This window comes from Botryllus schlosseri, chromosome 4 (assembly GCF_051294905.1).
Source record: "Botryllus schlosseri isolate E-star chromosome 4, Bs_hap1, whole genome shotgun sequence".
Lineage (NCBI taxonomy): Eukaryota > Metazoa > Chordata > Ascidiacea > Stolidobranchia > Styelidae > Botryllus > Botryllus schlosseri.
Window position 1 is genome coordinate 10,490,685 of NC_137239.1, and position 15,233 is coordinate 10,505,917.

At 38.2% G+C, this 15,233-nt stretch overlaps 1 protein-coding gene across 1 annotated transcript in view; it reads left to right on the plus strand.

The window, feature by feature from the left end:
• The window catches only part of LOC145437943 (uncharacterized), a 64,996-nt gene extending 53,159 nt beyond the window's left edge, over positions 1–11,837 (plus strand). Inside the window, exons 40-47 of the mRNA XM_080315314.1 lie at positions 575–747; positions 2,219–2,520; positions 3,422–3,702; positions 4,976–5,084; positions 5,963–6,054; positions 6,115–6,230; positions 8,866–9,019; positions 11,067–11,837. Coding sequence (XP_080171440.1) covers positions 575–747; positions 2,219–2,520; positions 3,422–3,702; positions 4,976–5,084; positions 5,963–6,054; positions 6,115–6,230; positions 8,866–9,019; positions 11,067–11,811 — 1,972 coding nt within the window. The 3' untranslated portion in view covers positions 11,812–11,837. The remainder of the gene's footprint in view (positions 1–574; positions 748–2,218; positions 2,521–3,421; positions 3,703–4,975; positions 5,085–5,962; positions 6,055–6,114; positions 6,231–8,865; positions 9,020–11,066) is intronic.
• The last annotated feature ends 3,396 nt before the right edge of the window (positions 11,838–15,233 follow it).

The following is a 15,233-nucleotide window of genomic DNA, read 5'->3' on the forward strand; positions in this document are numbered from 1 at the left end:
TGACTTTTTTAAAATATTACTTGCTACTTTGTAAAATTGTTAGGTTAATTAAAACAAACGCTGCGCAACAATTTTTGCTCAATTTCAACCAGTGGAAGCGGAGTTACTGTGGTAGAAAATGTTGGATCTATTTAACAAAAGTTAAAGTTTACAATTTCTGATTTTGAGTTGAATACATTTGTCGTGATTACAATTTGGGTTAATTTTGATTTTTGACTGAAATCTCATCGGACGCCCTAAATAACAGAGGTGGAAGACCACTACTAGAATGATAGGAATCATTTAATTATGTATTATATCAGAGAAGTTAGGTAGATGATTTGAAAAATCACAAATCCAAGATAATCGGATTTAATAGCTGCACTCTTAGGTGTGACGAATCTTTGCTCTGTCACAAATTTTGTGTGGATGCATATTCCTGTAAATTTTCTTGTCTTCCAAGGTAGAAATGCTGACTACCACTGCTTTATACTCTATGTAATATCATGTCAGCAGCGTTTATTATGGTAGTGACATAGTTGGATTTGGCGAGGCCGCAATTACGTTGCCTTACTAATTGCAAGTCTATTGCCAGACTGACCATCGCAAGAATCGTTCGCTTTGCGGAGCTGACGCAAGCAGCCACAAACAACCTGAAGGGGGCCGTCAAAGAGAGTTTGTGCGATGCCAACTCGGTCGCAGGAAGTAAAAACGAAAAGGCCGCCAAGCGAACGTCGTCCTTTGTGTTTTTTCCTAATGGCAAAGAAGGTAATATATGTGTGCGCAGCAACGCAGAGATGACTCTAGCAAGGACTTGACTTGAATCAATTTTTTTGTACGACTTGAATTGACTCGGTGCTTGAGAAATGTAGATTGAGTCGTGACACGGAGCTAATTTGCGAGTCAATTTCAAGTCATCCAGTAATCAGTGCTGACAATATCTGCGAATCATGTGAATGTTCGGATTATTCGGCAATACCTTGGCGGGACCTGTGATTTTGCCTTTCACTGTGCCTCCATAGTTATGTCACAAATATATTTATACTATGAAAACGGATATTAAAGTTCAGTACCCCCAAAATTCTCCTCAAATACACACTGTTCTTTTTAATTATCTCCTAATTGCTGACAATTACCCTGACGAATATCAGCCTAAAATATCCAAGTTTGTTTCAATATGAATATATTGTTCAATTGGATTTGAAGTTCTACATCTCCACAAGAGTTTTTCCATGTTTTTGCCGCTCTTTATGATAGTGTCAAATCTGATGGTTTCAAAGACGATTTTGGGAAGAAATTGGCTGAAGTGATCATGTGATTAAAAACTATTAATTGGGATGCTTAAGGTGGTGCAAGGTTACCCGCTATGATTTGATTGGGCAAGGTGGTCCAAATTGGCAATCTGTTGCATCATCGTGCGAAAACGCATTATTTGCTGTCAGTTGTCAGGTTGTTGATTGAAGCGGACGCTACTGATATTTCGTTTGTTTTCTGATTGTTGAGTTAACCGTTACCTAGAAGACAATTGTCATAGTCATTGTTGGAAATATTTGAATAGCTTCTTGGAGGTACAGAACTTCAATCGTATAGTATATTCATATCGAAAGGAACCCAAATATTTTCGGCTGACTCTCGTCAGGGGTAATTGTCAGCAACCAGTAGAGAATGGAAAAGAACAATGTATATCAACAATCGTATCACAAAATTTGACGTCACCAGCATGAAATTTCGAAAACGAGAGTGTTCAAAGTACTATTTTTAGATGGGACACGAACTCTTTTTATTGACACAGCGTTGACAGATGTATTCTTTTAAAAGTCGACTTCAAAGCGCACAACGACGCGAAATCTGTTGTCTCAATCATTTTTTGCGCGAGCGCGATTATCCAACAGATGTTTGTCGGTGGCAGAATGCCGATGGCCTTTTATTGTTGACCATCATGCTTGAGCGGATGAGTCAAGGGTGAGCTTTTCACCGACCTTGATGCGTAGCACAGTTGCCCTTATATTCGTAACCTACATTTCTGCGTAGGAATTTTTACGCAGTGTGCAGTTTGTCCAGGTTTGCTAAATGATAAGAACTCTATCTACTTAATGCATAGCGATCGACCTGTTCTCTCAATCCTGGGTTGTTCAATTCAGCATTATGATCTCAGCCCTACAAATTCGAAAAAAAAAAATTTACATTTTTAGATTCGTCAAAAATAATCCCCCTGCTAAACACCGATCTGCCTGTTCAGAGTATTCGGCAAGCGATGACGAAACGACGGACGTGAAGCGTCACATCACCGCGCTACTCAAGAGAGGCCGCGACGACAGCCGAGCCACGTTGGACGACGTCTTGATTTCGTTCGAAAGGCTCCGTCGTAACATACACGACGACCTCGAGGAAGCCGCAGATTTGGTAAAGCTCACGTCTGACTTAGCTGACGAGGAAACCGTTCGGTTATTGAAGAAAGTAGAACCAGTATCGCATGTGAACCAGCCGCCGCAAAAATGTGTACAAGAGCATTGTGCGGAAGATATAGTTTCCTACCATGAGGTGAGCGTTATTGATAATAGACACCAGGGTTGTAACCAAGTCAATTTCACTGTTAAAGTTTCGACTCTAGTCAAGTCCCAGTTTAAATCGGGGACCAACAGGTCGAGTCAGAGTCATAATGCTAGACTCGAGTCCAAGTCATAATGTTTACTGTTCAGTATTGAGTTAAAGGCATGTTCAACTGAGTTATAAAACTCCTTGGCAAGGTTTTGTAACCAAGTCACAATGTTCCGAGTCACAAGTACTTTTATAGTACTATCTCAAGTCAAGTCGAGTCATTTTCAATTCACCACCAAGTCAAGTCAAAGTCTGCTGGTAGAGGGCCGGGTCGAATTACTGTTTGGTTTTTAGTTCAATCAGGTTCAAGCCACTTTTGTCAACTCTGCTCGAGTGATAAATAGTGGCTCGCATTCATAATGTAGTAATTTTCCTCATTCTTAACAGTTCTGGCTCTATTTTCCAAGTACCGCGTCTGATAGACGAAATACCAATAATGTTGTAACTTTACTATTCTTCGAAGTTACAATTAAATGTCTGTCTTGACTGTCATAGTCTTAAGTCTTATGACTTGGTTTGAGTCATGCAGAATGTCTCGTGTCGAGTCACCAAAAAATCGTGACTCGAGACGAGTCATGACTTGGGTCATTAGAACCCTGCTTTTTACAATTCATATTTTATAAGTAGAAATTAGTGTTCATACATGCTTGCAATTGACGAATTGTGCTTATCCCGTCTTATTTTGATTCTTAGGCCTACTTATAATGCCATAACTTTTCCTCTTTAGCATCATTGTGCTCAATTTCCTGGTAAGAAATATTGATCAACTTTTTTACGCAATCTTGTAAGGCACACTGTTCAAGTTATGATCTTCAATAGTCTTTGATATAATCTGCTTTTGCAGCTTGACACAAATAATAACGAACACTGTTCGCTGAGCCACGCAGCACCCGCCAAGAAACGGAACATGCAACCCAGCGCCGGACAGTATCAGATGTTTTCTTCCGTGAGCGACCTGCGTTCAAGCCTTTATTCTTCCGAATTCGACGCTGAGACAAGTGATCTGGAATCGGCGACAAAAGTTTCGCGATATCTCGAACCGAGTGCGTACGGGTCCCTCAAAAGTGGAACTGAAGGCAGCACGAGGGCGCAGGCCAATATTCGGACATTTCGAGAAAAAATCATGTTAGTATGCATGATTGGTTGGTGATAATTTACTGAGTAGGGTAGGCTGTTAACACCCCAATAGAGAATGCCATATTGTGACTTTGATTATTAAAGGTTGCTGACCAGTAATTGGTCTATACCTAAAATCATCTTCATCATCAGCGTCCAAAGTACGAAAAAAAGAGTCTTGTTGGAGGAATTAAACTTCAGTATAGAATTGAATAATACGTTCGTATTGAAATAAACTTGAATATTTTCGCCCGCAACCAGTAGGGATTTCAGAAGAACTGTGCATATCAACACTTGTATCACCTAATATGATTTCACAGGCATAAAAATTATGATGTGATAATTGCTGATGTGAGTGTTGATGTCCAAAATGCTTTTGAATACTCTGCTAGTTACTGACGTTTCTTCCAGACAACTGTCAGCCTCAAATATTCTGGTTTATTTCAATACGGATATAGTGTTCTGTTGTTTTCGAAGGTGATTTTGGCGATAAACCCATTAAGCGATCTTTCCGGCCTCTGCTGGGGGCTGCTAGTGGAAGGGCAGTTTTTATCATTGATAGTAATTTTTTGGATAGGTTTACTAGAGAAGTTGTTACTAGATCCACATAAAATCGTACCTGAATATAGTTTTGAGATTTCATCGATTTGTAGTGTCATTAAGTGAATTGGCTTTAGATGCGAAAATGCCTCTTGCAAATTGAGAGTAGCCACCTCAGATGAACATCTAACAGCTTGTGACCCCTCGTGTTAATCAACTAGTTTTTACATGTCTTGCGAATGGCTACTCATACTTGTAATTGAAAGAGCTTCTTGGATGTACAGAACTTCAATGTACAATTGAATAATGTATTCATATTGAAATGCACACAGATATTTTCGGCTGACACTCGTCAGGGGCGATCGTCAGCAACTAGTAGAGAATTGGAAAGAACATTAAGTATCAACAATCGTATCTCAAAACATGACGTCACCAGCATCAAAGTAGATCTCAACTACTGGACTTGGAGTTGATCACTGGGTTGATTTTATCGAAACCCTCCTATTTCAAACTTGTACTGCTCCTATCTTGTACCGAACCTATCCAATTCCCGTAAAATCAATTATTAACATGTTCGAAAAGGTTCGTTAGTGCTAGTTCTAGTTGCGAATTTAAAAAAGAGAGTAGTTCTAGTTCTAGTTGTGGATTTCGAAAATCGAGTACTTCGCATAAGTTCCTGAGTCTCAAGTTCTATAAAAATGCTTTATTTACCCGAAATATCGTTGCCATGTTGATGTTTCAGCCAACAGCAAGTGTTGAGAAAAATGAAAGTGACACGAATAGGTGCGGATAAGGGAGAACGCAAGCTGCCGAGGCATTTCCACGACGTGTTTAAAGTGACATCGACTGCCGTGAGTATTTGTTTGCTATGTTGGATTGTTGGAAATATGTATCTTTTTTGCCACCCCAATCAGTATACCAGCTAAATAATATGAAAAAAATGTGTTGCTACAATTGTAATTCAAATTAGATTTGACGATAACTAGCTACAATTCTAATCATATTTGAAAGAAAATGCATCGTTATAATTTTAATTTTAATCTAATTATCGACAAAAACTGTACCGGGTATTGGTAAAATTCTAATTCTAGTAATATTTGCATGCATCGTTACAATCCTATTTCTAATCTAATTTGAAAAAAAATACATCGTTACAATTGTAATCCTAATCTAATTTGACAAAAACTGTATGATTACAGTTCTAGTTCTAATCATATTTGAAAGAAAATGCTTAGTTGTAATTCTAATGTAAATTCTAATTTGACGAAAACAATATAGTTACAATTGCAACTCTGATCTACTTTGGCAAAACCTGTATAGCTACAATTCTAATTCTAATCATACTTTAAAGAAAATGCGTCATTACAATTCTGATTTTAATCTAATTTGAAGAAAATTGTATTGTTACAACTCCAATTCCAATTATATTTGAAAGAAAATGTATAGCTACAATTCCAATTCTAATCTAATTTGACAAAAACTGTACAGTTGCAATTCGAATTCTAATCATGTTTGAAATAAAATGCATCGTTGCAATCCTAATCTATTGTGACAAAGACTGTGTAACTAAGATTCTGAGTATATTTGAAAGAAAAGGCGTAGTTACAATGCTAATTCTAATCTGCTTTGACGAAAACTGTATAGCTATTGTAACTAATTAGGTAAAATTTAAAATATTCTTGTCTCTGCGTTGCTGCCCGTTCATGAGCTCCCATTGCATTGATAACAGAGCATCGAGCCCGAAGACCACACGAGACAGGCTCTCCAAGCTGAAAAGGGTCGCGGAATGCTGCAATACATCTTTGGCGAGGAGATGAACGAGTATGTTCGTCTGTAAAAGACTATTGATAGACGCACCATATTTTGCCTGTTTCCTTACAGGTTGGAAATGGTAGAAGCCTTCCACGGGAACATAAAGACTTTAGTTAGCTGGAAGAACGCCAGCATCGGATATTACCCGGGAGTTGTTGTTCGACTTTTCGTGGTGTTGTCAGTCGGTACGTGAACCTTGCTGTGGTTTTTCTTAGTCGCTACTTCAAAATAATACTCTGAAGTATGGATAGAAGCGGTTCTGTAAATTTCTACTCAATCATAACTAGGGTTGGGTTTGTCGTTTTCACATATAACTGTTCCTAAACCAGTTGCAGGCTGCTTTTAAACATTTTCACACAACACTTGCCGAATTGTGACATAAGATAAGTTAAAAGATGTCTAATAACTCTATATGGAACAGCATGCAGATAAATACGTTTCAAGTTTAAAAATCAATTTAAAACTTGATGTTGATGAATAACTTCTTCCACTTTGAAATTGAGATATAGAAGTGTAATATCTTAGGCGGACTTAAAAAATCGCCACTCGAGTAAGGGAAGCATATAGGCAAAGTCTGCTTGAGTCGGGGTTGTAACCAAATCACAAGGTTCCGAGTCACAAGTCAATCTCACTTTTATAGTTTTGATTTGAGTCAAGTCGAGTCATTTTGAATTCACCACCGAGTCAAGTCTGAGTAGACAGTTGAGTCCGAATCATAGTGTTGTGAATCAAGTTCGAGTCCAAGTCAGAGTGTTCACTGTTCAGTCTTAAGTTCAGTCCGATTCAATCCACCAATATCACCTCTGCTCAAGTGATATAGAATGGCTCGCATTCATAATTTCGTAATTTTCCTCAGTCCTAACAGTTTTGGGCCATATTCTCCAAGTACCAGGACTGATAGACGAACTACCAATCATGTGGTGACTTTACTATTCTTCAAAGTTACTATGAAATGTATGTCTTGGCCGTCCTTGTGCCGTTTCATATGGCTTGGTTCGAGTCATGCACAATAACTCAAGTAACGTTTAGTAAATACATGAACTGAAAGTGACTCGTCATTACAATCCTGACTTGAGTAGGGCTACGGTGTTCTGAAAAGAAGGGCTTCATGCCTCACGATGATATATTCGACACACAAAGATTACCTGATGCTATATTTTCAAACCTAATCCTATTTTGGATTGGGGTGTAAAACAGTGGTTCTGAACCGCCGGTCTGTAACAGGTTTCCTACCGGTCCAGTAGATTAAAATTTTATATCTCAATTCCAGAATACAAGAAGTTCTGTTCACCCCATGACATTGTTACATTGTCTGTAGAAACGCTATACACCAAATTTGGCTCAATTCCAACCAGTGGAAGCAGAGTTATTGTAGTCGAAAAATTTGGATTTGAATAAAATAGTTTTTACGGAGGCAAATTCTTTAAATATTTATTATAGTTCAGGCCACCGTAAACACTGATTTGAAATCTCAAATTTTGAAGATCAAGAACTTTGCTTCTACTTGTTGGAATTGAGACAAATTTGCTGTGCATCGTTTTTTTAGATAGTCTAACAATTTCATGGGGTAGCCAGTCAAATTTGAAAAAAGATTATATTTATTTTTAATTGAGTTATTTTAATAAATAAATCCAAAACTTCTGCTCTTATAGCAATGCCACCACAATGGGTTGGAATTGAGCCAAAATTGGTGTGCAGCGTTTTATTTTAGGTAACGTGAAAATTTATCAAGTACCGTAGTTAGTACAGTTTGAAAGAAAAAGTCATTTTTTAACACCCTCAGTGTTCATTAGTTGAGAAACAAAACGTGAAGTTCTAAATTTATTTAGAAGTGTCCGGTATATTTTCTGTATTGTGTCTCAATACATCGTCTACTCTTGGCGTACCTCACAACAGTGTAAGTGTGATAGGAAAGTGTTTAAAAGTAGCCTACAATTCGTCTCGGACAAGTTGTATATGAAGGCTACGGGGACTTCTAAAAAAACTTCGTTCAATTATAACTACAATTACGTGATATTTGACAGTATAATGCAGGCTATATCAAATAGCAAAGTCACATTTCTTTCAAAGGATACCAAACAAACACAATCATAGTTTAGTGGTCATTAACGGGACTTCCCAAGCTTGCAGAAACTTCAATAGAACCACATATAGTATAGATATCCAGTATCAAAAATGCATCATTATATGAAGTTTCATGCATTCTTTATTATTAAATGCAGCGGTAGTTTTAGTTTTTGACCATTCATCTGTCCACAGAGAGAGAGAGAGAGAGTCTTCATTTTCATCCAACCAACATACATAACACATGGCAATGATGGTGTTACCGAAAATATGCATGCACAATTGCACATTATTCGGCATTAGATAGGAATGATCGATAAGACCGTGAAGGTCGTCTAGTCTGTTCGCACCAGCATCAAAAAGGTACACTTGACTCTGAACAGTCTGACTGTAAAAAATGTTAGTTATATATAAAAGGAAAATAGAAGAAAAATTAAACGATGGTAGCAAATGATCAATGAAGTAATGTCTGGGCGAGGTAGGGCAACAGTGTTAGTATAACGAAAAGAGGTGATCAAGTAGGTCTATATTATGAAGTTTTACCGACCGCGAATTCAAAAACGTTGTGAACCACCGGTGTGGAATACCATGTCCAACTCTTGTATTGGCTAAAATTTTTGTGTGGTAATCCATATATTGGCAAATTTTGGTTTGATAGGTGCATTGTAACATCACACAAGTTCCAACCCCCGTCGCAGTCCTTAGGAGTGACGGCTGTGCCAGCTCTTGAACGTAAAAGACTTTTTTATTTTTCAGTGTGCTTTGGTATTGGCGCAAGTCTATTACCTCTGTTTTACTCTCCCGGCGATTACACCGCACTGCTCTCCATCCCCGTGGCGGTGTTGTGTTTGATATTGATACTCGAACCGTTAAAATGCGTTTGCGTGTCTTGGATACAATTCATACGCAGGTCAGTGACGCTGCCTTGTCAGACTTGTACAAACCATCAATCTGGTTTAGTTGCTAACACAGGTCAACACGTATTCTTATGTCGTGGTATTGGCGTTTCTGAATTGCACTGATTTCAAGCTTTTTTCGAATAGGCTCTGGATTCGGAGGTCACCCATGGGGCTATTTGTGACTAAAATCTTATGATTTCACTGTATGGGCTAGATAAATATACGCTCAATCGTATTATAAAGCTCAGAAATTCAATCTACTTGTTTTTTTTACACTCAGAAGACTGTTTCAAAAAAAATTGCAACAGAATTTTATTTAGGGGTGTTAGATTTATCATAGTTGGAGACTTTCACAGATATCATGTTCATAATATACTTCAATTCTATATATATGTATCTATCCAAATACTCGAATAATGTCGCATTAATTTAATCAGTTTTATGTCAATCACTTATTGTAACTTTAAAATATTCAGTTGGAATATAATATTAATAATGTAGTTGGAAACAACATTGTTCCTTGTACGATTTTAGCCTGTAAGCAATAACGCGGCATAATATGTTCATGTCATCTACCCTGATATATTTCTTTTGTTGTTTTGGTGGAAGCTTTCCCTTTGCTCGTCACTATAACCATCAAAATGCTCCGAAAATATATCAAGATTACTGAACAGGAACTGAACTTATATGCTCATGCTTCAGTTTGCTCCAAGTTTTCCGTATCGAGATACCAATTTTGGACCAATTGTCTGTAGTTGGGTGCTTTGTGATCTTCCAAAAAGTTTTATTTACTACATTCTAGAAGGAATTTCATGCTGGGGTCCATCAAAGCTACCGGCTTTAAGCTTTTCTCTTGGAAGAATTACTAGGTATACCCAATTTGCTGACACCGCAGGAAATTCTCCATTTGCAAGTCAAAAGAGATCAGACGGAAATGAGTATTGCAGTCAAGCTTATCAAGGACAAATTTACTTGATTTTACACTCCTCTCTCATCTTGTTAGAACGAGAAATTAGTGCGGGAGAAAGGATACTTCCGTTACGCAAAAGTACGATTTTTGGGATTGGCAAACTGCTTTTTTGAGACACAAAATCTCGCGTCAGGTCATGTTAGTATTGATTTAATAAGTGATGACGACATGAGGGTTCTTCATAGTAAATTCGTTTGCAAGTAATAGAGCATTGAAAATAATTCTGAATATCAACAATCGTATCATCATGTAGGACATCACATGCATATCAACGTAGTATTTTCAAGTGATGCATCAACTCATTTTGTTGGCACTAGGTTTGCGTATTTTGATGAAAGTTGACTTCCAAATTGTAGTTTCAGTTGCGAGTTTTGAAAAGTGAGAAGCTGTCGTTCTAATTGCCATTCAGAAAAGTGAGTAGTTCTAGTTCTGCATACGCCTTTTGAAAAACCAGAAGTATTTACAAGCCTGTGCCCTGCTGCCGTTGGATTTATCAGGGTTGTAATGACTCGACTCGAGTCCCGATTTTCGGATGACTCGACTGGACTCGAGTCATTTTCTCAAAATACGGAAATGACTCGACTCGACTCGAGTCAATCTGTGTATTGACTCGACTTGGACTCGAGTCATTGCGCATGACTCGAAGCAAGTCATTGACTCGAGATTCAGACGGCGAAGCCTGACATTTCATTGTAATTTCGAAGCCAACACACTATTGGGATTTCGTTTGTGGTACTGGTGCTTGAAAATGCGACCAGAAACTGCTAAAAGTGAGGAAAATTGATATATTATAAATGCGAACCATTCAATATCACCAAACAGAGTTAAAAAAAGTGGGTTTAGGAAGACTTTAACTGGAAAGTGAGCAGTCAACACAATGACTTGGACTCGGACTCGAGTCATAATACCATGACTCGGACTCGATCCTCTGTTCGCTGACTTGGACTCGGACTTGCCTCGGTGGGAATTAAAAATGACTCGACTTGACTCGAGTCAAAAATATAAAAGTGAGATTGGCTTGTGACTCGGAGCCTTGTGACTTGGTTACAACCCTGGGATTTATCTTGACTTGTGGACATTCCTTTCAGAATACGACCGGCGTTCTGTAACAACCCTGTGTTTATGAAGAGCAGCCCGTCGCTGATGCAAAAGTCTGCGATATTCCGGCCCGTTTTAGCGGAAGGGTTTAAAGCTGTTCAGAATGCGGAGCCGCGTCGCAATAAGCCGTCGCGCGTTTTGAGAGATTTGTACGAAAGATATTTCAAGAACAGGGCGAGCGATAGGATGTTTGATCGTAGGAGACGCGTTTTGCCTGTTGTAGTCGATGAAGATCTTCCGATTAGTCTTAAGCACGTACAATCGCTTTCAAACGTCGTTGAACAACCAGGCTTTCCCCCGACTCCGGAAGTAAAGAAAAAGTCAGATTCTGAAAAACCCAAATCTCAAGATGTTAAATGCAAATCTACGGACAAATCGGTGGAGAAAAAAATTGTCGACGAATACATTCCTAGTGCGGATTTCAAGTCTCTTCCCGAATCGGATACGTCAGATATAAGTCGTAACGAGGAAGGTGGATTTTCGGCTCAGGAGGTGAAATTCGCGGATACAGCAAAGATTAAGAATATCCCAAACTTGAAGTCAGAAAGAGAACGTGCATCGTCTCCTCTACCCTCAAGCAAACACTCTGACTCTCTATCAGAGCCCGGGTCTTCTATCGAAACCGATTCAAACTCTACGTTTAGCGGTGATAAGGGAAGCGGATCTTACGTTCAAGGCAGGCAGCGGAAACACACCCCAAGCATCTATTGTCGCTATAGTAATTTTCCTAGATAATTTAATAAATGCGCATAAAATTAGAATTGTCGTGAGAAATGTGTTCAAGTAGGGTCACCATAATTGAGATCCGATAAAGACGACTATTTTCAAAAGTTTTAAAAGCTCGTACGGTGAAGAAATCGGCGGATTTGGAAATTTTTTCGATAACTATATTGAATTGACTAGGAAAAGGTTAATTTTTCCGACTCGACTCCTGAAATACCCGTTTCTTCCTATACATGGGTTCCTATACATGGGTTGTTTAAAATAAATGTCATTCTTACGATCTCGTTCTCGCAATGCCCGTCGGAGCGTATTTAGATTGTGAAATGTAGAAAGTTGTTGGGAATATATGAGAACAATTGTAACAACCGCGTAAAATATTCCTTGTACAAACATAATTGAATGGTGAATATATTTTCAAAGATTCTGTATATTTGTAAGGCAATCAGTAATCTAGCTCTGGTAATTGCTAGGAGTGTGCGACCAAATCTAATTTTTGATAGTACTTCAGTCATATCTGATTTATCACCTCTACTTGAAATGGTTCGGACATTTTGTAGAAATCCATAATTCAATATGCAATTGAGTGGAAGCTTGCTTACAATGTTGCTTCTACTTGAGTGGCAACGCTGGGGTCACCATATTTTGGAATCGGGAAAGGACACTTGCCAATTCATGAAAGTTAGTTGATCGAAACTTAAAACAGCTGGTTTTGCAATATATCTGGAAATTTTGTTGAGTTGACTAATAAAGAAGAAGAAAAAAAACGGTCATCGCTCTCATTCGACTCCCGAATGACCTGTCCGTTTTACCTATCTCACTGCTTTTATGCCGGTTTTGAATTGAACCTGTCCATTATCCTAGCTGTTGTAGTGTCCGCGATTCGGCGGTAACTGCTTAACGGCAACGTCGTAAAGAGTGTTCGGGTTCCGGAACCTCTCCTGGCGACGGACGGTTGCTAGCCCGTTACACACAAGTCCCACGTTGCGCCATATAAATCAGTTTGATTACATAATCCAAGGCGAATCTTCAATACAGCCAAATACGTCAATGTGCTGTACACTAGCACACCATACGCAGACACTCGTACGCGCTCGTAGCCTTTTTGGCTTGGTACTATATTTTTCGTATGTTACGATACCGCCAATCAAGGCTTCAACAGTGAAAGTTTGTATCGACACTATAATTCTCGTTGTTTAATTAACTTTCAGTGGTGAGAAGCGCATAATTTCAGTACTCGAAAATCCGTCTTCTACAACTCGACTCGAATAATTAAAATTATTACTCGATTCAGATTCGAGTACTCGAATTATTGTGCCCAGCCCTACTTTTTTGGCATGTAAGCAGAACATATTATTTTACAGACGTTTGGTGAAGTAAAATAAACATACGGCGCGAGTAATCTACTCTTGATCGAACTTTAAATTTAATATTTCTGTTATTTGAAAAAATTTTTGACGTAAACTTCCCGCGAAATAAATTCTGTCACTGTTCTGGGGTTTTGTTACAGGTGATATACTGCCAATTCTTAGATTGGTTATCGACTGGGTTGTAATGACTCGAGTCATGACTCGACTTGAGTCAGACTCGAGTCACAATTTTTTTGTGACTCGACTTGACTCGAGTCATTTTCTTGAAATGGGAAAATGACTCGACTAGACTCGAGTCAATATTTGGATTGACTCGACTTGTACTCGAGTCATTACGCATGACTCGACTCGAGTCATTAACTCAACTTATTTTGTATGACCTGAAGATGAAGAAATTTCCGAATCGTAATGGTTAGATCAACGTATCTGACGAATTCTGCCTACATCGCTATTTGTCACCACTGCTTTCGTTGCACTCGTCTGATATGGGACGTGCCGCCGGAAAAACAACAGAGTAGCAATGCATTGTACAAAATCATCCAGTGATGAAGTGGTAACAGATCCTCTGCAATCATAGTACTCAATACTTTTCAATTATACAAGCAAACAATCGAAGTAAAGTTCAATTAGAGCCAATGAAATGACTCAGATGGTCAAGTACTTAGAAGAGACTGATAACCTCATATATAAATCTGAAGGCGATGATTCTTTGCAATTTTTGGCGACTAGAAAGAATGAGCATCCAATGCTCTTCAGTGTGGTTTAAAAATGCTTGTCAATTCCCGCTCTGAAGATCTCCTCTCCACTTTAGTATTTTTGAAGTGTAACCTATTGATTTGATCTGCTGTCTGTGAAAACGCACAATACCCTCCGTCCATTTGCCTTTTTGTTAGTTATGTGCATTGAGTAATAATGAATGGCTACTGTTATGTTATGTGATGTTTGTGCAATAGGGCTGTTCAAAAATAACTTCTTTTTATTCTACTGGATAGCAACTTGATAATATTGGTGTGTTGCATAAAAAGAACACTGAATCTGGCTTAATTTTAAAAAGTAGAATCAATGATATGAGAGGAGAGAATTTTGGATTTGAAGTGAGTGGAGTATTTTTAGTGAGAAATTCTTAATATATTCTATATTCTAATATACTCTATCATATAATTACATACCAGTATAGCACTATCTATTCATATCCAAAATATTCCACTCTAATAACTTCGCTTCTTCTAGTTGGAATTGAGCCAAATTAGCTATGAATCAGATTTTTACACAATCTAACCATATCATGAGGTATAGTCTCGAAAGCAGGGCTGTGGAGTCGGTAAATTTTACCTCCGGCTCCGACTCCACACATTTTCAACTACCGACTCCGACTCCTGAGTCTTTAAACGTACCGACTCCGACTCCCGGGTCTTTAAACGTACCGACTCCGACTCCAGCATTATTACCAATTTACTTCTAAATTTATATGCCACATTGTCGGTTGAATGATTATCCTACAACCATTTGAGCTGTGCCACAATGTAAACATATGATTAACGGTGGCATGCTAAATTGTTACATTGTGGCACAGCTCAAATTATCCACTATGCAATTAATATGAAAGAAAGATTTGCTAAATATCCTTCCTTTTTCAAGTTTTTATAGCATGGACTCTCTAATATCCTGAAATGTATGAATCATTCAAATATGGCAGATATCCAATCCTGTATAATAAAAATGTAGATAGAAAATCCAAGTGTAGCTCTTGTGTATGAGTCAACAACTAATAAAGAGATTGAACTTACTAATTTTGTCATTGCACACCATCCTGATTACAAACACTCACACTCTTACTATTAATAGCCATTGGTCATAAATGGAATTTAGTTAAGTAGTCAAGGACAATAGCTCATGTCTAGTCTACATGTACTTAATCAAGTATTCAAGGATTGGGACTTGCAGTCTTTCTTAATCATTTGTTCGACCCAAACAGCTAAGCCACACTACAATCATTTTTATTTTGTCAAGTGGGAAGCATCGTTTGGTCATATATACATCATTTTACAATTTTACAAAACCAGCCGA